Here is a 23826-nt window from a genome sequence, read left to right as displayed (position 1 = left end):
CGGGCGGGTCTCGAACCTGCGGGCTCAGGCAATCCACTCACTTCAGCCTCCCAAAGGCGCGGGATTACGGGCTGAGCCACCGAGCCTGGCTCCGAAAATATTTTTGTACACAGATCTGCCGTGTGGTCAGGGCTCAACAGGAATGGCTCACTTAGCTCCACATGGGTATCAGCTGGGAGGGTTCAGAGGCTGGGGACTAGAATAACCTGGAGGCTTTCTCACTTGCACGTCTGATGGTTGATGTTGGCTGAGTGGGGTCCCAGCTAAAACTACAGCTGTAATGTCCATATGTGGCCTACCCACCCCCTGTAGTCAGGGCTTCCTCAGAGCATGTGGCTGAGTTCCAAGAGTAAGCATCCCAAGAGAAAGGCAGGCAAAAGCAGTACTGTCTCCTCTAACCTAGCCCTCTAACCAGGTCCAAAATATTCTGTTAGCCAAAAATGAGTCACTAAGGTTGGCCTTTAGTCAGGGGAGGGAAACTAGACTCCATCATTTGATGGAAATGTCAAAGAATTTGTGGACCACACATAAAAGCAGGAGTTAATAGCTGTCCTAATCAACTTTTTATTGCCAATTAACTATTCCCCAGCCTGCTTAACTAAAGCCCTCTACCACAGTGGAACTGGTATCCTTTACACCTGAAGCTGTGCAAGGCTATGATGTGAAATAAGCATCCAGGACACTCTCAACTTCCTCCCACTACATTGCTGCTTGTTGCTTTTACGTCATATATATCATACCCCCTTTAGCTTTTCAAAATAATGGGCCCTAGAAAAGGTTAAGAGGTGTTCACAGATCAAGGCTGATTCAATTTTATTAATATACATTACAGATCTATTGTGCCCCATATCCCTAGGAAAAAGGGTGTGTTGAATCTCCGGTAAAGAACTAAATCTTCTGGGAGGGTTAATGAGACCATACTTTATGTAGTCCAGTGCTCCTTTTTTACCTGAGCCAGTGAATGTGCCCAGACCATGCAACATTCTTTACTACTTATGCAGAATTGAAATATGTAAAAATACCCTACTTTAGTAAGTCAGTATCATAAGAATGGAGAGTCTCAAAAGAGTCATGCTAACCCCAGATTCTGTAATTGTCTATAGGTGTTTGTAGCGGTTTTAGGTGTAGAGAATCAAAAGAACTTAGACTACTGGGGTGGTGGGAGATGCGCTGCAGAGCACCAGCTTGAGCTGAAATGTTGGTGCCTGTTGCCTAGCAACCCTCATTCTTGAGGCGCACTTGCCAGCTTAAGAGAGATCCTTCTCAACATCTGTAATTCAAACATTAACCTAGTGAGTCAATGGGGTAATGGGGTTGACTCTCTTTAACAAATAAAATACAGGTACGGACCCAAACGATTTTCCACTAACTGAAAAAATCGCAGTAGCTCTTCCAAAAGGTTACTTAAAAGACAATGAGCACCCAGATCAAGCTGAAGTTTTATTTAACATGTAAAAGAGATGTTCTTGAAAAGGATGGTGAATAAAACAAAAGGACACGGTGCTTTCTTTCTTCCTACAAGTTAGCCAGCCTATCCAAGTACAGGGTAATATACAGTACTTAGTGCTGGCAGAAGTTCACAGTAGTTTAGTGTTACAGGGTTATCTGGTGCCTATGTTAGGAAGAGATCCTCAGGGTGTGGTGCTGAGTTTGTGTCTACACCTTTACTGGGCGTGAACAAGAGCTCCTGCTCCTTGGCCATAGCCAAATCCCTTGGGCCCAAAGTTCTTTGCGTAGCATCCTACAAGAGAAGGGAGAGTTAGTGCAAGTCCATTCAGCCCTGGTGGCATTGCTTAAGACTCACTCAGCAGACTCTCGTACGTTAAAAAACACACTGTTGGCTTTGTCAGAGATTGACATATAAGATGTAAAACATGCCACATAGTAAAGCTGTTTAAAGCTGTGAATGCTAGTCTGAGCATTGTAGTTCCAGTGTTCAGCTTGGCTCTGCTGAGTTGCAAGCATGGAAGTCAGCCCAGGTAAGTTATGTATTATCTATTACCTTCCTAAAACGGTATGCTTTGCTCAAAACATGAAAGATGACTACTTGTGTTTATTTGTGGAGGAGTTCTAAGTGATGAGAACTTAAGGTTATCTGGGGTTCTCTGTCAGCTGTAAGCATCTCTGGATCTTTTATTTTAAAATAGTGACACCTCTTTTTCCCTATTCTCTTGTTCTTTTTAAAAATGAGGGTGACACTTCATTAAGTATTAGCCAGTGTGGAATATTTATAGTTATATGGAGAGTAGTAATTGAAATTAATTTTACCTTTACAATAGATTTCACCTTCTTTCTCAGTCAGAGTTGTTGATTCAAGACTCTTCCCACACTTCGCACACCGGAAGCAATTTTTGTGCCAGGGCTGAAAGAGACAAATGTGTTAGCAAATGAGAGGCCTGATTCCTGCAGTTCGATTTAGCTCTGTGGTAAGTAGGAACTTGCGAAGATGGCTGACACGGGTCCTCCTCAGGATTCCTGTTCCCCTACAAAAGGGCTATTTCCCCAAAAGCAGTCTCAGACCTTTCCACAAGCCCAGACTGACTGCCTCCTTTTCCGGCAGAGAACACCGCGGCTAGAGGAAGTTAAGTGGTAACTTTTCCAAATTCATGCACCTAATTAACAGGTGTCCTAACTCTGACTACTGTTTCTTCACTACATTGAATAAATAACTTGCAGATTCCAGTTTGTTAACGGTCTCACCTTTTAAAATTAACCTTCAGAGCGCCCTCTATGAAAATAAATTTATTTAAAAAAAAATTTTTTTTGAGTTGGAGTCTCACTCTGTCACCCAGGCTGGAGTGCAGTGGCACGCTCACGGCCACCGCAGCCTCGACCTGTAGGCTTAGGCACAGCCTTCCAAGTAGTTGGAAATACAGGCACTTGCCACCACACCCAGCTAATTTTTCTTGACCAGCCCAGGCTGGTCTCGAACCCATGGGTTCAGGTTGTCTTCTTGTCTCACGCCTCCCAAAATGCTGGGATTACAGGCTTTAGCCACTGCACCTGATGAAAATAAAATGTTTTCTTTTAAACATGAAGTGATTTGTCAAATAAGGGCATCCCTTCAAAAAATTAATGATTTGGATGGAAATAATGCTTTTTAAAAAAATTGAATACAAGGCATTTATTGTAAGATGCAGCCCGTGAGCGAGGGATGGGGAAGGATTGGGGGAGAAGGAGAGCAGGGAGGAGTCACTTGCTGCTATTTATTAAAAACAACACTTACCTTCCCAGCTCCAATGATCTTCTCGGCAGCATACACGGAATCCCCACACCGGGAACACTTCTCAGCACCTCCAAATTTCTGGGCAAATTTAGATGTATTGGGGTTTGTTGTGGGCCTGTGAGGTTGAACACTTGTGGACAGAAAAAAAATAATTAGGCTAGATATTCCACGGGGCCCTCGTAAGTCCACAAGGCAGGAATGATGCAACTGTAGGACTTAAATGCTAGGATGTCTCAAGGCTGGAGGCTCCTTTAGACCAGTGACAGGGAAAGAATAAAGAAATTAATCTCGGGTGCTGGCCAATGAGTACTTTAACCTACTTATGGTTATTATAATAATAAATTATTACAAAAAAACAGACAAAACCTCAAATTTAAATATCTGTCTCTGAGTCTAAAGAGACTTCATTTAATCCCTAGTGCTACCTCTCCACTTAAGCAATTATGTTAGGGTTTATAAAAATCTGCCATAGCATGTGTATCTATCTATCTATCTATCTATCTATCTATCTATCTATCTATATCTCTTTTAGTTCACAGGAGACTGAAAAATCAATATCAAGCAGCTAAAAAGACCTATTCTGCAAATAGGTCCATTCAGTAGTCTATAACAAAGTTAAGCATGTTTTACAGATTACTTAGTTTTCCAGTATATCTTAAATAGGGAAAAGTGTGACTAACCTACTTAGAAAACTTGCCTATTATTATGTGATCTGTTTATCTTTACTTTTTCTCTGCATAGGGTTGTATTTTTGTCCCTATTTGCAGGTCACTGGGTAAACTATTTTCTCCATTCAAAAAGTAGGTGTACTGACTATGTGCAGAACACCCTCTGGGTTTTGAGAACATGTAACACCTTAAATTAGTTCAGATCCTTAAAATTAGTTGAGCAGATAGGACATAATGACAACATTCAGCAAGTGCCAGTTGTTCACAATGATATCTAGCACTTGGAGTTATGAAATTCCCCAGGAAAATTTCCAAATCTGTCAGTCATGTTACTAAGATTTTCACACAGATCATCTCTCACCTGCCTTCTGACAACTTCATAGGGTGTGCGTAATTGTGACCTCATACTGTAGATGAAGAAATGGGAGCTCAGATGTTAAATACTTGCTGAAGCAGAAGTATTAATAAAGAGAATTAGTAGATCGGTGAGCCCAAACTGAAAAATGCAGGTTGGCCTCAATGAAAATATTCCTGGAGAGTTTTACCGTATAGTATGGTGACCATAGTTAATAGTGATATGTTGTTTCTTGAAAAATGCTAAAAGAGTGGATATTAAGTGTTTTCACAACAAAAATGAAGACGATGTGAGGTAATGCATTGGTAGATTAGCTCGACTTAACCATTTTACAATGTATATATAGTGCAAAACATGCTATATAGGATAAATACTTGGAATTTTATATGTCAAAATTAACTTTTTAAAAAATGGCCTCTTGGGAAAGGAAGTCCCTAAACCTGTTCCTGGAGGATGAATATCGTGTGACCAGGCTAAGAAAGGGAACAGGCAAGGTCACAGATTGAGACAGGCCAGCATGGCGGGCCTGCTGATGACTGGGGTGGGTGGAGAAACCTGAATAGGTAAGAGGAGGGCCCACTGGTCTTTAAAACTGTAAAACGATGGCCACAATCACTAACTTACTTTTGGGGTCATAGATGAATTTGGTTTTGATTGAGGGACGGGGTATGTATAACTACATGAGATTTGAAAGGTTTGAAGTAAAACCTACAGAAACAACAAATTTAACAGGTTGGAAAAGGAGAGCAGAACAGATACAAGAAATTCTAACAAAGACCAAAAGGTAGGCTGGGCTTCTATGAGGGACAGTCAAGGCTGCGTGGGTCCTCGTACAGCAGTGCACAAGGCACCACAGCCCAGAAACTGGAACAGAGGAGAGCCTACTGCAGGGGAAAGAGCACAGGCTTTGGAACCAAATGGACATCGGTCCCCCTCATCGGTGTGCCCGGACCCTGTGTCTTCACGTACACCTCAGAGTTATTTTGAGGATTCCAGAGAACGGAGATAACAGCAGACAACAGGTACCCAACACACGGTCCTATTTCAGCCAAGCTAAACACAGGGTTTCAGATCACAAGTTTTAGAACTAGACTAGGTTAGGTTCCAGGATCCGCAATGAACTAACAGTGTAGCTTAGGCAAATTACTTAATTATTCTTGTCTCCGTTTGTTCTCAAGTAAAGGAAGAAACCCTATTTTGTAGGATTATTGTGAGGATTGCACAAGTATGTTAATACTGCATGGTATCTGGCACAATTTAGGGTCTTGTCTAAGGAAAGGCCATTTAATTGGAGTATTACACCAATTTTGGCTTCTTAAATATAAAATAGATGTGGGAAATGTAAAGTTCAATTAAAGGATTAATGAGATAAAAATAGGAATTAGGAGGCAATTTTTAATGAAGTTATTCTAGCTTGAATATAAGATACTAGGTAAACTTGAATAGGTTTAGCACCTTCATGCTTTGGTACCAAAGTTTTTAAAGTTTAGTCTCAAAGAATCGAAAACAGGAAATAATTTCATTTTTAAGTTAGAGAAAAGTACCTTTTTTTTTTTTTAGTGTCTGTCAGGGTCTCATTCTGTCACCCAGACTGGAGTGCAGTAGCATGATCATGGCTCACCACTGCCTCAACCTCTTGGGCTCAGGTGATCCTTCCACCTCAGCCTCCTGAGTAGCTAGAACTACAGGTGCACTAGTGTGCATGTCATGTCTGGCTGATTTTTTTTGTAGAGAAATGTCTCACTATGTTGCCTAGGCTGGTCTAGAACTTATGGGCTCAAGCAATCCTCCCACCTCAGCCCCCCACAGTGCTGGGATTATAGGTGTGAGCCACCACGCCAGCCAAAAAGTAAGTTCTTGATGAGGAAGAAAGCTTACAAGGAAGGAGTGACTGAGGAATTTTCATTGACTGAAATCTCACGTGAGCAACGCCTCTCATGATTCAGACACCACATTTCATTTCATGACATCTGGTCTCCAAAGTGCTGTGAAATGGAAGTTTAAATCATGATTCCTTGATTGGAAGGAATATAAGCCTTTTCTAGCCTTGGAAGGCTATAAAACCAAAACTAGGAATCCCTGGAATAATTAGTAAGAACTTTGTCAGGTCCAAAACTGCCAATAGTTTGAACTTAAAGAAGAGTCACGAGTTTACATCAGAAAACCCAAGGTGCATTTTGTTTGCTTTGTTTCAACTGGAAACCTGGACACTCCCGGGTTCCCATTCACCAAGCAACAAGAGCGGCTGTGGCTCATCTCCGCAGGCAGCCAGCAGTGTCGCCCCTCACCTCTCTGGCTTGATGCCCAGCCTCTCGCCACGGTCCATGTTGAGCGTGCCGGCGCCCTGGCCGTACCCGTAGCCTTTTGGCCCGTACTTCTTTCCGTAGCAGGATTTGCAGTAAATCTCCTCGTCGTGAATTGCCACCGTGGTGCTATCTAAATTTTTCCTGCAAACCACTAGAGGGAAAAAAAAGTTAGACTTTCAACGTGTTCCCCAGATGCCTTTGTCCTTAGCACCATAGTGGCGCAGACACATGGTATACAAATGGTAGCGGCAGAGGCTCTCACATTCCTAGTTCATCCTGCGGTTTCCCAAAAGCCACGAGACAGCCTCTGGACTGGTCAGCTGCACTCGAGGACTTCTTACATCCCTAGGAGTGTGCTAGCTACGACAGAAGTGGACCTGAATCTTAACAGCCAGAAGCCTCAAACTTTTCATGTGATTTCCTGCCCCCGTAGAAGGGAGAGAAGTTTCAGGGATGTCGATAATCACAAGAACCAAAGGAATAAAAACAACAGAGCTAGGCGTCAACACTCTTACCCTTTTCAGCCTCTTCATACCAAGTATCCCTAGGCCTCAATCTGACAAAGAACAAAGGAGTAGCTCCAGTCTCAGGGGAGCTGCCTCTGTAACTCTTCCTCCCCGAAAGCACTCCCTGAGGTGAAAACAGCTGTAAATCCAGAATTCTAGTTTTCAGCATGAGACTAGAATAAGAGTATTACTCTTTCAGCTCACCACGGGCTTCTCGAGCAGTGATAATGCGCCTGAAGATCGTCAATGGTTTATCGTCTACATTTGTTTTCCCTCTGTCCCGAAGGAGCATACATTCCTTCTTGATGGATTTCTCGCCACAAGACATTTCCACGTATCCCACTTCATAAAACTGCCAAATGTCATCATGCTTTATCCAGACATTATTTCAATTTCTAAAACTTCAATTAAGCTTGAGAAAAAGTAAATTGTGAGGGAACTCACTGGTAGCACAATCTGGCAGCTGGTAATGAAAGATCAGAATAGTTGACCAGGGAATTCCTCCCATGTTTAAAAGAGAGAGGGAGAAACAGGGAGGGAAGGAGGACAACAGGAAGGACAAAATAGCTTAAAATAAATTATGAAGGTTCTATTATCTTAGACTAAAGTCTTCTGTGGGTAGAATAAGATGACATCTATCCAGAAACCTAACTGTTAAGGCTCAAGTCTTGAAATATATTTGCTAAATAACCTCAAACCATATGCTGCCAAAGGGCAACTGCCGCTAATGAGCATAATAAATATAAAACTGTTTTGAAAAGCCCGTATCAACCAAAGACCAAAGTAAGTTCAAGTGTATGAAATGTTGCTACATAAGCACTGCTCTCTTCCCCAGTCCCCATCCCATTCTTACAGGTCTGCAGGCCTCTCTGAATTATTTCTTTGAAAGGCTCTGGTCAGCAGAGACAAACATTAGGAAGGGTTAGTAAAAATGACCAGTGAAGAACTTGACATTCAGAACTTGACTTTACTACAGTGTAGGCATCATGGTTTAACCTTGATAGATGAAACAGAACAATTTCTAAGGGACTTGCATTTTTAGCTTTGTTTTATATTTTCTTGGTTACAAACCCTGCTGAAAGACAGGTTTCTTAATAAAAAAAAATGTAACTTCTAAAAAATTGGTTAAGTAACTGTAGCTCTTTTGGAGACATACACAGCAAACAGTCATATTAATATGTAGTAGCTTTTTTTTTTTTTGTAACTGCACCTTGAGAGCTCCAGACCCCTGGGATGCTGGCTCCTGGAGGGAAAAGGATGATTCAGACTGGAAGAAGAAGTTTTTCTGAAGACTATTTCTTCATGTAACCAAATTTATTTTTGACATAGGATTTCCTACACTACTTTTCACTTTACAATCCCATATATAAGGCAAATGCCTGCACATATGGGTGGGTTCTGTGATGTAACAAATCCTTTATTAAGGACCACTTGGTCATTCCAATCAGAAGATGATCAATGAAGAGCTCCCTTAAGCTGCTACTCCAGTGCTTGAAAACTGAAGATGTGGTTGTCATGTGAGAGAATGTGTGGATGGAAGCACTTCTCTCTTGTTCCATTTCTCTCATTATCAGGTATCTACTGTCTTTACAGCACTCAGGCATGTGTCACTTTATGTCCCACTTCCTGTCTACAGCAGACACTGATAATTTTCCATCTATAACAACAATAATTCCCAATTTGCCACAATGAAATATTCACATCCTACATTCCTTCCCCTCAAATTTAGACTATCAATAACCAGGAATAACTCTGAACATTTGCTACCAGAGAAAACAGAATTTGAGCACCTTCAGAAATTGAGCTTCTAGATATTTGAATTTCAAGTATCAGTGTGGTTAGAAACCAGCAAGGCTTCAAAAAGAAGGAGCCCAACCATAAACAGAAAGTTGGGGTGGATGAGAAGCAATTCATTCACTGAAAAATCGGAGCCAGGCCCTTACAATGTGCCAGAAACCGTGCCAGGGGCCAACTACATTAAATAACACCAAGCTTTCGGTGAGGCAGGGGAGGCAGATGTGGTAACAAAGGCCAGAAGGCCAAAATGGAGGCCGAGAGCTATGGGGGACACAGACGGCGGCCGGTGTCTTGGGCCAGCCCTCCTATCTCTGCTGCTGGGCTCGCCACTTACGTCTAAGAGGGCAGACAGGTGAATCCCACTCCCGCTTCCAAAACCATCTCTGTTGGCGTAACCTTGCACGTGAACCTGGAGCTTTTCTAGTCCCGCCCGCGGCCGCGCAGGGGCGCTACTTACTGCACAGGAAGCAGCAGCGGTGGAAGCTGCGGCCATCGCACTGCACCTCCTCGGCGTGGTACACCGTCCGCCCGCAGGCCCCGCACTTGTTGCCACCTCCCCAGACAGGCATCCTGCAGAGTAAAGGACTGTCAGGCTCCCGGTCAGCAGCAGGTCTGGGTCTTCACTCTGACCACAAGGCTCCGAGGTCAGAGCTCTTCCAGGGGAACCTTGACTCTCGAGGTCCGCGCTTCATTAGGACTCGCTCAAGTGTTTTTATTTCCCACCAGAAAAGGACCCGCATTCGTAGGACGGTACAGGTCACTAGGCACAACACAGCGATGCCACCAGAATCCCCAGGGGATAAAAAGCTTGGAGAGTGGAAAGCCAGCCCGGCTCCTCCCCGCTGCCCCAGTCTTGAATGAACTTAAAAAAAAAAACTCCCAGCTGAAGATCGATCACGGGTGGGGGTTCTAATTACACGTTTAACTCATCGCAACACCACCAGATTCTTCATATTACACAAACTGCGACGCACTTTCTAGGGAAGAAGAAAGGGTGCCACCCTGCAGGAACAAGCTTCCTATTTGCCAGCTGAAGAAATGACACGCGATTAGAGCGTCAAGGAATGGGTCTGGGACCAGCACAACTCTGTGAACCGAGCCTGGCTGTCACAACAAACGTCCGTGGAGATGGCTCAGATCTGCTTCTATGCTCCACTGACCCCAAGGCCCACTAGTCCAGCCAGCAGTTGGGCTTCCCTTTGACGGTCCCTCAGGCTGTGCAGAATCTACTACCGATCCCCCTCTGGGTGATGTGAGCTGTTTGCTGATCTTGCCGTACTCACCTCTGAACGTGGCCTAACCCAGCGACCAGAGCGCTGAAGTTGGAGTCCCAGCTACCTCCCTGTAATGCAGGGCCGACGCTTTCAGCAGATGGGTCAGCTTCAAATGCCTGGTTCTGACAGACAGCTTCCTCAAGTGCCTTAACCAGTACAAAAAGCGGTTCTGCTCAGAAGGCATGTTATGTCTGCCCTGTCCCCAAGCGGACTCTAAAAACACAGCACATTAATTTCTCTTTCCCACTACCCTTTTCAGACTTCCTTCTGGAGAACGGTATTGGCAGCGCTTCCTGTTAAGTTTTCTTGGATGAGCAGCTTGACTCTCTAGAAAACAGGTGGTTAAAAAAGCCAAGATCTCCTTACTAACCCAACCTGGCTAGAAAAAGATGGGAAGAGGAGAGCTCCTAAGCAGAAAAAATACTCTTCAACCCTTAAAATACAAAAATTGGTGGTAAATTCCCATCCTGCCCCATGAAGACAGTCCAGAGCCCAACAATGTCCTGAATGCTAAGATGAGGCCTTTCCAAAAGAAACAGTTAAGGAATTCATCACTGTGGTGGCATCTTCCTGATGCGCAGCATGCTCTTGCTTGTCTTCTGGTAATTCCACCCTGCTTCCAGAGAGGCAACAGTCTCTTAGACCATGTGGTTTAGAGAAGCACTTATTAAAATGTGGTCCCTGGTGATGGCCCACCATGCTTGTTTCCAATTCAAGACAAAATGCTGGTAAGCATTTAGAAACTTTTAAACAATTTTATGGCACAAGAGCCAGGAAAGAGCATGATCAGTGAGCTCATTTTGTTGAACAGAGTCAGAAAATCTGCCTGTACTTGGAAGTTAAAAAAAGTATTTTCGCCGGGCTCGGTGGCTCAGCCTGTAATCCCGCGCCTTTGGGAGGCTGAGGTGAGTGGATTGCCTGAGCCCGCGGATTCGAGACCCGCCTGGGCAGCGAGACCTCATCTCTACAATAAATCAAAAAATCAGCCGGGCATGGTAGCGCGTGCCTGTAATTCCGGCTACTTGGAAGGCTGAGGCGGAAGGATTGTCGGAGCCCAGCAGGTCGAGGCTGCGGTGGCCGGGAGCGGCCACTGCACTCCAGTCTGGGCGACAGAGTGAGACTCCAACTCAAAAAAAAAAAAAAAAAAGTATTTTCTCAGAGATAAGTGTAAAAGGCACTGGTTTAGATGGTATTAACTCTAACCCTGTCTTAGTCTGCTTTGTGCTGCTAGAACAGAATACCAGAGACTGGGCAATTTATAAAGAACAGAAATTTATTTCTCACGAATCCAGAGGCTGGGAAGTCCAGGATCGAGGCACCAGCAGGTTTGGTGTCTGCTAAGGGCCTGGTCTCTGCTTTCAAGATGGTGCCTGGTAAGTATGAAGCATCCTCCACAGGGGAGAAACACAGTCCCTTACCTGGCAGGAGAATGGGGACAGCAAACTTATTCCCACAAGCCTTCTCTATGTGGCATAATCCATTCATGAGGGGCAGCCCTCATGTCCTAGATACCCCCCATTAGGCCCCACCATCTACCACTGTTGCACTGGGGATTAAGTTTCAGCATGAGTTTTGGAGGAGACAAAACTACTCAAAGCAGAGCAACCTTGACTCCGATGGGCATGTGATTCAGTCATGGCCAATCAGATCACTGCATTCCGCTTCTCACCACAGTTAGTGGTTTAGGAATGACCCAATCCAGTTCAATGAAAGTTGAACCCAGGGCTGTGGTTTAGTACTGTGTGAATTCAGGAGTAGAGGTGCTAACAGCTGTCTAGCCACTATAAAAGAACCTAAAAATGCAGTTAGCACAGAGGAAAACAGAGAGACAGCTTAGAGTCTCTGAGTCCCTGGAATCAGCTGTGCCTCACCTTATCCTGCATGCCTCAGTTCTGTGAGTCAATAAATTCCCTTTTTTAAGTCATTTGGAACTGGAGCTCCTATTCCATGAAACAAACAACACATACACACATACAGACACAGATATGACTTGTTATCATGAAACTGTCAGTCTGAATTTGCACCAAGCCTACTTCTCTTATCCAGATAGTAACAAAGACATTCCAAGGGCCCACAGATGTTACCAAGCTCACTGTGAAGGCATCCACGTAGGGTCAACATCTTGTAACAATAGGACATATTTTGCAAGCTTTCTTTTTCTAGCTGCATAAATCTTTTATCCCTGTCCCTGGAGACAGGTGCTCCACTGTTTAAATTCATGATGAAACTTGAGCCTTGCTGTAAAACCTAAGACTGGAAGCCCTGGCTTCAGCAGCCAGCACTGACTTGAGTTTGGAGTGCAATTAGTAATCCTGACTTTAGCCCTTGCCTCCAAGTTTCCCTGTGTTCTGGAATGCTTTTGGATGCATCTGCTGGAAGTTGCCTCTTGAGTCCCAAGAAAACCAAAGGCCAAGTCCAGGCCTGTGGGTAATGACACTATAGTTACTTATACTGGACCCCATGCATCAGCGGCTCTTAAAATGCCTTGTTGTTGTTAAGGCATTTCTATTACTGAGGCTTTTCTCATATTCAAAAGTGATCTGTTAATATCAAATTGGTATTTTTCATTCTCACACATGTTTGCTTTGGAGCAATCACACCAATAACAGAGCAAGATTTCTATCAAGTCTAAAGTTAGACTAGGTTGTCTCGAACAACATTTAAAAATACATTTTTAAAAACATAACTTTACGTTATTCTCTTCCATGCCACTGAAGAGCAGTCTGGATTTTTTTTTTTTAAAGGGAATATCCTCCCTTTCTTTATGGAAGTCAGGGTTTCTTTGATTTCACTTATTTTAAGTCAGCTCTAATTTCTACTGTCATGCAACACCAGCCCAATGTGAATGGGTCAGCTTTTACAGAAATACCTATCAAAGTTCCAAAACATTCAACTTACTATGCTATGAGCTTCTGCCCTACAGCGAGGTCCACATCTCTGCATTCCTGACACCATCTGCCAGAGTATTTGGCATATAATCAAGTTATTTAAAGTACTATCCAGTATAAGGACTTTCCTAAGGATTTCCAAATAGCCTTTCTATGATACAGGCAAATGACTGGATTTGTTTTTCTGTTTTAAGATGGATAGTGGGTAACTGGGTATTCTTTATGTTGTTCTCAATTTTGCTTTTTTTTTTTGAGTTGGAGTCTCACTCTGTCGCCCAGATTGGAGTGCAGTGGCCGCTCCCGGCCACGGCAGCCTCGACCTGCTGGGCTCCGGCAATCCTTCCGCCTCAGCCTTCCAAGTAGCTGGAACTACAGGCGCGTGCTACCATGCCCGGCTAATTCTTGATTTATTGTAGAGATTAGGTCTCGCCAAGTTGCCCAGGCGGGTCTCAAACCCACGGGCTCAGGCAATCCACTCACCTCAGGATCCCAAAGGCGCGGGATTACAGGCTGAGCCACCGAGCTTGGCTTGCTTTTTTAATATATAAATTTTATTTTTATTTTTTTGTAGAGATGAGGGTTTGCTATATTGCCCAGGCTGGTCTTGCACTCCTGGGCTCAAGCAATCCTCTCACTCCCGCCTCCTAAAATGCATAGATTACTGTGTGAGCCACTTCACTTGATCTCTGTGCTATTTTCTGTATGTGTGAAATATTTCATAAAAGAAGGTAGGTAGGTCGATTGATTTAGACAGACCTGGGTTAACTCCACTATTACAATAGTTGTACAACTGTGGGCTTCGTTTTCAGTCAATGGGAAAAGTTAGCTCTCTCTATCCACAGAGATATGGATGGGGAAGATAACAGTGTAAACAAGTGCCTTGGCAGGAGTCCAGGAACTTCAAGCTTGAAGATGGAGGAGACATACCAACCATTGTACTACTAGTACTCCAGTAGGAAAACCCATTGACCTGCGCCTAGAACATAGCTGCGGAGCAGCAGTGTAAAGAGAAAACTTAACTCATCAGTCAGTCACTCATAAACCTTCTTTTTCTGGGACCTTAAAACACACTGCAAGAATAACAACAGTTCCACTTAGAGTGGTGACTGTCTATGAAATGAAGTTCAGGCTGGATGTGGTGGCTCACGCCTATTACCCCAACACTGTGGGAGGGCAAGGCAGGAGGATCACTTGAGGCCAGGAGTTTGAGACCAGCCTGGGCAGCATAGCAAGACCTCATCTCCACACATAAAAAAATAACAATAAAAAAATTAGGCATGGTGGCATGCATCTATAGTCCCAGCTACTCAGGAAGCGAGATGGGAGGATCACCTGAGCCCAGGAGGTCAAGGCTGTGATGAGCTATGATCATGCCACTGTGGTCCAGCCTGGGCCACAGAGTGAGACCTCAACTCAAAAAAAAAAAAAGGAAGGAAAGAAAGAAATGAAGTTCAAATTCACACTTTGAGGCTGAACCCCCATGGATGTTTCCTGAATTTGGCAGGAAGAAGTGTGATGATCTTCCACTTCTGTCACTCTTGGCATTGCTGTGCACAAAGAAAAAATGCAAGGCTTCATTTTTCTTACAAGCCTTTGGCCGCACTGCTCCACAACAGCTGCCATTAATCACAGTGAACTGTATTTGCACGGAACAATCTGGGCTGCATGCCTTTCCCAAATCCTGTGTGTTAATTTACAGAATGGTAAGAGCAAAAATAAAATTCCCCTTTTACAAAATAGGGCAATTTCTGTTTCTCAGTCTTGTTCCTTTTGCTTTTAAGTGTGCCAGCTTTATCTATTGCACTGGATTAAAAAGCTTGGTTTCCATCTGAATACCTACGTGCAATGTCTCCTTACTGCTTCTCCCCAGTCTAAGACACCACCCAAAATTAATAGGTGTTCCCCTAGGGGAAAATTAACATAGTCTAAATCTGAGTCATCCTATGGTACCGTTACCTCATTCTCCAGATAACCAACTGAGAGCTGCAGAATGGCCACACGGGCCATTCTCACACCACTGGTGCTGCACTTCCTGACTTACTTAGAGTTGGGATGACTTGAATCCATGAATTTTAAGTGCATGTTAAGTACTCTTACAGTTTATCTGCTCTGATACTCAAGGTTTGGAGTGAATCTGTCTATAAACCCAGATTCTAAATGATTTCAGAAGTGTTGACATTTATGACTACATATAGTGTTTTGTTATTCTAGAACCTGGCTATAACCCAGTTTCCCAAAAGGGAGAATTTCTTATAAACCAGTGTCACCTTGAACCACATCCGGGGGAAGTCACTTGTTAAAGAATGTAGGTTAGTAGCGCTGTCCCCAATTACAAGGATTTTTAGCAAGCCTGGGATCTGAGAGCTGTAGTTAATTGGAAATTAAGCTCTACTTGATGCCTGTTCTAAAATCATGTTTTTGCTACCCCCAAACAACCTGCTTAGACTGCTTCCCTTACTGAAGCAAATACCACTGACCCAAGGATGGACACTTTACACCTTAGAGATCGGCTACATATTCCACATGGCTCCTCCTACCAATGTCAAATCCTTAACCTGGCCTTTAGGACAACCCCGGCATAAGGGTGAAGTGAGGGTTTTGTGCTCATTTCTCTCCTACATAAAATGAGGATGACAGCACCTTCTGATAGAGTTGCTAAGAGAATCTGATGAGATGAAGGTTGCATAGTTGGCACTCAATCTCAATAGTGTTTGTCATCGTTATTTAACAATGTTCCACTTTTGTTATGAATACTCCTCTTCCCCTACCTATCTCATATCTATTCCCCCATTATACCTCTATCCCTCCCCCAACTAACTGACTTATACCCTGTCTCATCCAGCTAACTCCTGACTTCACTTCTGTGTCTCAAATAATTCTTCTGGAGTGGAGGCCGCTTATAAACACCTTATGATAAAGCACTCAAACAAGTGTATTAAATTGACAACATTTTATAAGCCATTTATTGGGCTAAGAGCTGAGGATAAAAGGGTTATAAGGAAGAGTGTCTGTTTCTCATGGAGTTCTCCTTTGGTGGTAAACATATGTGGACAAATAATGGCAATATGAAGGGAACCAAAAAAAACACCAGAATTATCTTTTGGAGGTTTATGCCCCTTGTAGTATAAATTTCCCTGTTAGGTTCTAGGAAACCATCGGCATCAGTGTACCAGTTAGCATTGTTGTGAGAGGCTGTGTTCAGTGTCAATGAATTTTTCTGGCGATTCCTACAAAGCATTTACCCATTTCATGATGGGTGATTTAGAAGCGCACCTGCCCACACTGTGCTGAGTGTTAGGCAGTTTTTGACAGAAAAATGCATAACCCCTTTGCCCCACCCTCCCTATTCACCTGATCTTGCCTTGAGCAACTTTGTTTTCCCTGGATGAAAAAAAAGTCCCCAAAAGAAAACATTTTGTCGTTTTTTTAAAAAATAGAAATAAGGGTTGTTTCTTTCGCCCATGCCAGCTCTGCCATGTCTCTGTTTCTTTCTCCCTTCTCTCTCTAATAAACTTTGTTTGAAAACTTAAAAAAAAAAAACCAGAAAAATAAAAAGAGAAATAAGTAGAAATTAAAACAGGTTAATGAGGAAGAGGTGAAACAAAAATGGCAGGAGCGCTTAAAGGTGTCAAAACTGGCAAGTTCAAAAGTTGTTTTGAGCAGTGGAAAAGGCATTTCAATTGGTGTATTGCATGAAATAGCGAATACTTTGAAAATGACTAAAGTGTAAGCATGTAAGAATGCACAATTTTTAAAAAATAAATGCCAGGTTCTTTTGTGTCCCTCTTTATAGCCAATGATACAGAGGCCTATAGAAAGGGCTTTCAGAAGTCTGCATGTTTACTTTTACAAGCATGACAAAACCGTTTCATCCTGCAGATTCACTGATAATGGATTCCTGAAACTATATTGGAAAGATTCTGAAGTTCAGTCCCAATTCTGCATTTAGGAATATTGTGATTAATAATTGTCTGCCACGGGAACTGCAGTACATGTGCCACCTCTCAGACATTCCTGGTGCAATAGAAAGAGTGTGGAGCTTAGAATCAGACAGATGTAAGTTTGAAAGCCAGTTATCAGCTCTGTAGCTCTGTCATCTTGGCCAAGTTCCTTAACCTCTGAGCCTCAACTTCCTCAGCTGTAACTTGGAAATGGAAAAGAACTCTCATAGGTGGCTGTAAGGATTTAACGAGATGACGTTTGTAAAGTACCTGGCAAAGGGCCAATACTCCACAAACCCTGGCTTCCTTTTCCTCCAGAAGCCCTTGTGGCCTGAATATGGCTATCATGCTCAGTCAGTTAGGAGATTCGCTGATGTCACTGATCTCCAAAGAAGCAAATCAGACTCATGTTTTGACTCCAGATCCACAGGCTGTTCCCAAAACTCCCATATCTGATTTTCTGCAAAGAACACTAGGGATTGAGACCACTCAAACCACTGAGAATTATCAATTATTGAGTTACCAAATTATGTGCACAGGCTCGCCTTCCTCTCCACTCAGTTCTCATCTGTCCAACTAGCAGCAGTAAGTGGCCTGTGTGTGCCAATCTCACACCCACACTGCTACTTTCAGCCCAAAAGCCCTTTCCGCTAACCTTTTAGGAGTGTAACCTCACAGCAGAGGGAAATCTCCCTTCCAATCCAGTAAATGTGCCTATGTTTACCTCAGCCTCATCATTCTTACTAAGTCTATATCTTGTTACCACTGAAGTGTTTAACTTGGAGCACAGCAAATATCTTTGACACAGATTTGGATCACTACCTGCCAAATCCCATATTGTAATTAAAATGTAACTGTGCTATAAGCTCAGTAACCCTGATCCCAGCATCTGCCACAGCAATCCACAATCTGTGCAAACTACAAGACATTTAACTATTTGAACAATTTAATATTTGCGGGATTTTTTTCATGGAGTCAGACCCAGATATATATGCCAAGATTGCTGTTTATTTGCCAAATGATCATAGGTTGGTTATTTGATCTGCTAGTTTTCTCCTTTTAAAAATGGTTATCTCCATTTATATCATATATGTATCTTCATTTATTTATATCATAAGGCAGTTCTGAGATGTAAACCACTTAGGATAGTGCTTGCCACATGACAAGTAATAATAATTACAAATACTTCTCTACAGCTTAATATATGCTTTACTTATGCTAAGTAGCTTGCTTAAATCAACCCATTTAATCCTCATAACAACTGAAGTAAGCATTATCACGATTCCCAATTTACATGAGTAGGAAAGCTGACACAAAAAGATATTTAGTGAGTCATAACTATGAAACCAAAACAAAATTACCAATTCAACTTAGAAATGAATACCAACGTAATTCAAATTCAAAATTATTTGACTGATGGTTTGCTAAAACTAAACCACTGTGTGCTGGATGAAGATTCAATTCTCTCTCTCTCTCTCTTTTTTTTTTTCCGTTTGAGTCTCTCTCTGTCACCCAGGCTGGAGTGTAGTGACATGCTCACAGCCACTGCAGCCTCCATCTGCTGGGCTCAGGCGATCCTTCCACCTCAGCCTTCCAAGTAGCTAGAACTAAAGAAACATGCCACCACATCCAGCTAATTTTTTTATTTATTGTAGAGATGAGGTTTTTGCCAAGTTGCTGAGGCTGGTCTGGAACCCCTGGGCTCAGGCAATCCTCTCACCTCTGCCTCCCAAAGTGCTGGGATTAAAGGCGTGAGCCGCTACACCTGGCACTATTCCCTCTTCTTATTTTTCTTTGGAAGTCCTGTGAAACCATCATGAAACCTTCTTTTCTATAGTGAACTGGGAAGTCATTCGACCCTAATGTATTACATGGTGCCTGTTCTTTTCTTATTAGTCAAAGACAATTAATAATATTGTTGGCACAATGAGATTGTAAACAAAAAGCAAGGAACCTGATATTCTTTGCAAATGGTTTGCAGAATACTTTTACCAGTTCTACCTCTGTAACTTACAATAAAATTTTTAGCAATCAGATATTGTACCTGGCTCTTCCACCATCCAGACTGAGAAACACTCCCTTAAGTCAGGATTCTTAACCCAGAGTTCACAGATTCCTTTAAATTTCAGAATTGATGAGCTTGGTACTGTGCACTTTATGTTAGGACTTAGAAACATTTTGAGAAGGGGTCCAAAGGCTTCCCAGGACTGCCAAAGAGGTCCACGATACAAAAACAGAAATCCCCACCTAGGTCTTCAAAGCTCCAATGGAGTCCGGGGATCCCCACCCAGCAGAACCCACGGATGCTGTGCAAATACCAGCCCGCATCCAGTGCCTTGAGGAAACCTGTGAGTATGCAACAGGAATAAAGCTAGCCTTCAGGCGCGGTCTAGGAGAAACAGTTCAAGTGTGAGTCAGCGCTCTCCTGGAAGAGACTTTCACTGATAGCCATTTCCATATATTCAACAAGGGGCAGAACTTTGTCTAATTATAAGAAACCTTTTCCAGGCTGGGCCAGACTTTGTACAAGCATCAACAGGCCCTACCACTGTTAGACTATTACACCCATTTTACAAGATGAAGTACTGAGGTCAGAGAATAAAGTTAACTTGCCCAAGGATATCAAACCAATGGGTGCTGGAGCTGGGATGTGACTTTGGGCCTGGTGGGCTTCAATTCTGCCCTTCTAGGCATGCCCTGCCTTCTCTCTCACAGGGGGCTCCCACTCCTGGGCTCATTTGATTTATCTCATTTTTGATAAAGCAGAAAAATTAGAGACCCCGATCTCCATAGCTATTTAGGGGCAGAGCAGCACCTGGTACCAGGCTTCTAACACCCTTCTTCATTGTTGACCTCTCTACCAAATTCTTACTGTTTTAGTATAAAATATGATCTCACCCAAATCCAAATCCAAGGACCCCTTTTGCAATTTCATCAGGACAGGCCTCCAATCAGCACTGCTTTCAGCACAGTACTTAGCATACACCAGTATCAATCGATATTTGTTGAATGCATTTGGGGGAATCCATTAAAACATTTTAATAGAAACTTTAGATTAAATCTGCCAATAAACCTCTATTGTTTGAGTCAAATTCCATTTGTTTCCTACAACTGCAACCTTATTCTCTCTCTCCTTTCATTCAATGAACTGATACTGGCTCTCTTTCAACCATGGCCCAGGCTCCCAAGAGCAAGTTTCAGACTCTTGGGATGTAGATCTTGCCTGCTGGTTAACATGGCACCAGAAGAGCTAAGGAAATTAGGTTGCAGGAGAAAAGGCCTTGAGAAATATTGATAAAGTATCTGTGGCAATCAACTACAGTGACGACCCAGGAGGTATGGAGGGAAGACCAGGAAGTACTTTAGAAAATCCTTTGTAGTTTGGTATGCAGTTCTGAAATTACGTTAGATTCCCCCTTTCAAAATTCATCACTCAATTCTTTCCTGAATAAATGTGAGTCAAAGTGTAACCAACTTTGTGGTTGTCCTATTTGAATTCTTGGCATTTTATAAGAAGAGCTTTAAAACAGGTTAATTAGAAAAGTCAAGAACTAAAGAGACTACTTTCATAGCCTGGGTTTAAAAAGTACTACCCCAAACAGAGATTCCATATCAAAAAGCATTTGTAAAGTGAAAATGCCCTTGGTCTGCAGACTGCAAATAAAACAAGTTAAACATTTCGGTAACCATTTAAACAAAGTTTGTTCAACAAACGTCCTGGCTTAGAAGAGGGAGGGGGACCGGCCGGTTCAGAAAACCTTCCCCCCGCCCCCAAGGGTGTCGACGTGGAGTTCTCAAATCCAGCTCTGGGACCCAGAATGTGATTTTCCAGGACCCGTCGCAGAATTCCACAAACAAGCATTCTTGCATTCCTGTTTGTACCTGAATTGTAGAAAGTTCCAGAAAAAGCTAGGAGTGAGCGATGGACATTTCACTGCCGTTCCTTCAACCCTGAAGGTTTGGTGCTTGGTGGGCAGACACCACTGAACAATGGGGATGCCAGGAGCACTGTCCGGCAGCAGCGGGGGGACTCCAGGCTAGACGAGCCGCAGAAGCCCCATCCCCACCGCCGGGGCAGAGGGGACCCTGAGACGCGGACCCCCATCCCTAGCTGAGAGAAACCCGGCCGCGGGAGGAGGGGACCCAGGCACTGGAAGGCGGATGAGCAGAAACGCGAAACTCACGACCCCGCCTCTCCCGCCGAGAAACCGGTACAGGGAAATGCAAGGGTCCCACAGGATTCTGTACCTGCCCCGCGGGCCTGGGATCTGAGGGCAGGGCCGGGCAGCCCGGGGGAGACCGGCAGGTGTGTGGTGGGGGGGGGGGAGAAGGTGAGGGAGCAACCCGGGCGCAGGGGTGAGCAGCCTGGCTGGGGCACCAATGGGGATGTCGAAGGAGCTAGGGTCGCGCCCGCACGGCGCCCTGAAGACCCGAGAGGCAATGGGGACCCCTCCACCCCTTTGCGCCGGGGCTGGCGGCTCGGTGGAGTCGCCCCCTGCCCCTACTCACTTGAGTCGGAGGCGGGAGCGCGCGCCGCAGGCGGAGCTAGCGAGGCAGAACCGGAGGGAGGGCGAGGGGCGTCGGAGAGCCGCGGGGAAGCGCGGGGCGCCATTTAAAGCCCCGTCGGGGGGCGTGGCCTGCCCCGCCGCGCCCCGCCCACCGCGGCCAGCCTTCCCCGGCCCGCTCCCGCGGCCGCGGCGTCTGGCGCGAGGCTGCCCGCGGCCCGGCTCCCGGCCCTCCACCGAGACAAAAGGCAGGAGTCCCGCCTCTTCCTGCCGCCTCCTGCCTGCCCGGCATCTTCCCACGGCCCGGGGCCGCTCCGCCGTCCCTGCCCCCCTCCCTCCCCACGGGACCCTCAGTTTTCAGAAGCCACTAGGGCTGGGAGAGGGGGACTTCCTGACTCTCCAGGGAGGCGGGCGGCGGGACGGGCCCCAGGGACACAGCGCGGCAGCCCCCTACTTCGGGGGCGGGGGGAAGGCCAGGGTCGGGGAGGCTCCGGCCGCAGACGATCGGCCGGACGGGGGTTTCCGTCACCCTCCTGCCTTGCCTCATCCGTGTCTTAAACTCGACGTGATTAGCTTCCCCAGGGAGCACGCCTTCGCGCGTCCGATCTCCAGCCTCTGGGAATCGACAGCTTTCCAGTTTTTAGAGACCAGAATTCCCCATCTAGACTAAATAAATGACGTTTTGAGGACGACTCCTTCCCGAAGTGTGTTGCTGTTTCCACCACGGGGGAGCACACGTGGCTGAGGGGGAAGAAACAAACCTGGGCAGAAACCGGGGCGCCCAAGGGTCCTGGATTTCGATGTGTTGGTGTCAGACACGTCCAGGGATGCCAGTGACATCCGAAGGGACCTAATCCCTGAGCTACGGGTCGATCTACTGTTTTGAATGAAAAAAAACAAACAAACAATGCAGTCTTCGTTCTAGGCCTCCTGATGGCCTCTCCTGCAAGAAGCGATGGTCCCTGAGAATTGACTTTTGAGGAGTTGAGAACTCGAAAAGGGCAGAGACCAAAACCCCTCCTGTCACAAATGCAATAGCCTCCTCCAGTCCGGAGCTTCTCAGCCTCCAGGCTACTGACTTCTTGGGCTGGAGAATTCTTTGTTATGGGAGGCCGTCCTGTGCATTGTAGGATGCCTCCGCCCATGAGATGCCAGTAGTACCCTTCCCCCCACGTGGTGTCAATCAAAAGTGTCTCTAGACATTGCCAAATGCCCTCTTGGGGGAAGGTGGGGAACATATATCTGCTTGACAAAGTGCAGAACTCAGAACTGGCTTATAATATTATTATTGTTTTATATGCTGGGACCAATCCAGGATAAACTCATTATAATAGCAGCCTTATTCTCTGTCCACCACATACTGTACAAAAACATAGTGGTGATTGACATCCCCTGATATGTGGCAGGAGTCTGCAAGTATTCTTGCCTGCTGTGAACTTTTCTAAATATGGGCAACCCTATTTCCATGACATCAGCTAGCGTAAGTGACTTGAAAAGTCTGTTCCTCAGATTCTGCACTTGCTTTAGCTCAGCTCCCTTACAATACTTATATTTTTTCTTGCAGAGATTTCTATAGTACCTCTACCGAATGAAAATGTATCAGTGAATGTCACCGCAGCACTGGATTTCAGCAAACTATTGTCCTTTCTTGCCTACCCTGAGTTCTTGATGCCTCTCTGTGGAAGAGACCTCCCAGACCTGAGCTGTTTGCTTTCTGTCAGGCTCCTGTTGTTCCTAAATTCCACAGCCACATCTTATTTGAAATTGGGCTTACGTCTGACCTAAAAGTATTTCTGTTATCTGTCCCTGTATGTGTTTGTCTCAGTCTACTTCACAGCAAGCCTGGATGGTATACAACATTTGATTCTGAATACATCTGTATTTATCAACACTTAAAATATTTGTATTTCTCTTTTTCTTAAACATTTCTTTAAGCCGTTGACCCTTTTAAATTATGAACATGAAGAAGTTCTTTAAGATTTTTTTAGAAAGCACTCTTGTAAAAAGAAAGAGTGTGGGTTTAAGAATCAGAGATGGTTTCAGCATACAGCTCTGCTAGCTGCTAGCTCTGTGAGCTTGGGCTAAGTACTCGACCTCTTTGCACCTGTTTTTTATTTGTAAAATTATGATTCTACACCCCTTGCAGTAAATCAGATGATGTAGGTAAAATGCCAACTGTAGAGCCTGGCACCTGGTATATACTCAATGTGTGTTGGTTGTTATGTTAAACAATGATATCTAGATGTCCTTTTTGCCTTTTCAGAAAGAAACAGAGGCCAGGCTCAGTGGCTCAGCCTGTAAACCCGTGCCTTTGGGAGGCTGAGGTGAGTGGATTGCCTGAGCCCGTGGGTTCGAGACCC

The 23826-nt window shown here is 44.5% G+C and overlaps 1 protein-coding gene across 2 annotated transcripts; it reads right to left on the bottom strand.

The window, feature by feature from the left end:
* Positions 1 to 1421: 1421 nt before the first annotated feature.
* CSRP2 (cysteine and glycine rich protein 2) lies at positions 1422 to 21569 on the bottom strand. Of its 2 annotated transcripts, none has more exons than XM_021717136.1 (6): positions 21496 to 21569; positions 9316 to 9428; positions 6538 to 6706; positions 3227 to 3356; positions 2269 to 2362; positions 1422 to 1741 (listed from the first exon to the last, which is right to left on the bottom strand). In XM_021717136.1, the coding sequence occupies exons 2-6, from the start codon at positions 9425 to 9427 to the stop codon at positions 1665 to 1667; spliced, it is 582 nt and encodes a 193-aa protein (XP_021572811.1). In that variant the 5' UTR covers position 9428; positions 21496 to 21569; the 3' UTR covers positions 1422 to 1664. The 2 variants fall into 2 exon arrangements, with proteins under 2 accessions (XP_021572811.1, XP_008065330.1); XM_008067139.1 differs by having other exon boundaries at positions 21471 to 21565.
* Positions 21570 to 23826: the final 2257 nt, after the last annotated feature.

This window comes from Carlito syrichta, unplaced genomic scaffold (assembly GCF_000164805.1).
Source record: "Carlito syrichta isolate Samal-C Ts95f unplaced genomic scaffold, Tarsius_syrichta-2.0.1 Scaffold309295, whole genome shotgun sequence".
Classification (NCBI taxonomy): domain Eukaryota; kingdom Metazoa; phylum Chordata; class Mammalia; order Primates; family Tarsiidae; genus Carlito; species Carlito syrichta.
This window is presented reverse-complemented; position numbering and strand designations above follow the sequence as displayed.

What these genes read in the sequence shown, in the direction of transcription:
- CSRP2 (XM_021717136.1), bottom strand. Translation starts at nt 9,427, where the DNA reads ATGCCTGTCTGGGGAGGTGGCAACAAGTGCGGGGCCTGCGGGCGGACG. An exon ending in CCGCTGCTGCTTCCTGTGCA is followed by an intron (nt 6,707 to 9,315) that starts GTAAGTAGCGCC and finishes TTTTCCCTCTAG; the next exon opens with TGGTTTGCAGGAAAAATTTA. An exon ending in CTGGGCATCAAGCCAGAGAG is followed by an intron (nt 3,357 to 6,537) that starts GTGAGGGGCGAC and finishes TCTGTCCACAAG; the next exon opens with TGTTCAACCTCACAGGCCCA.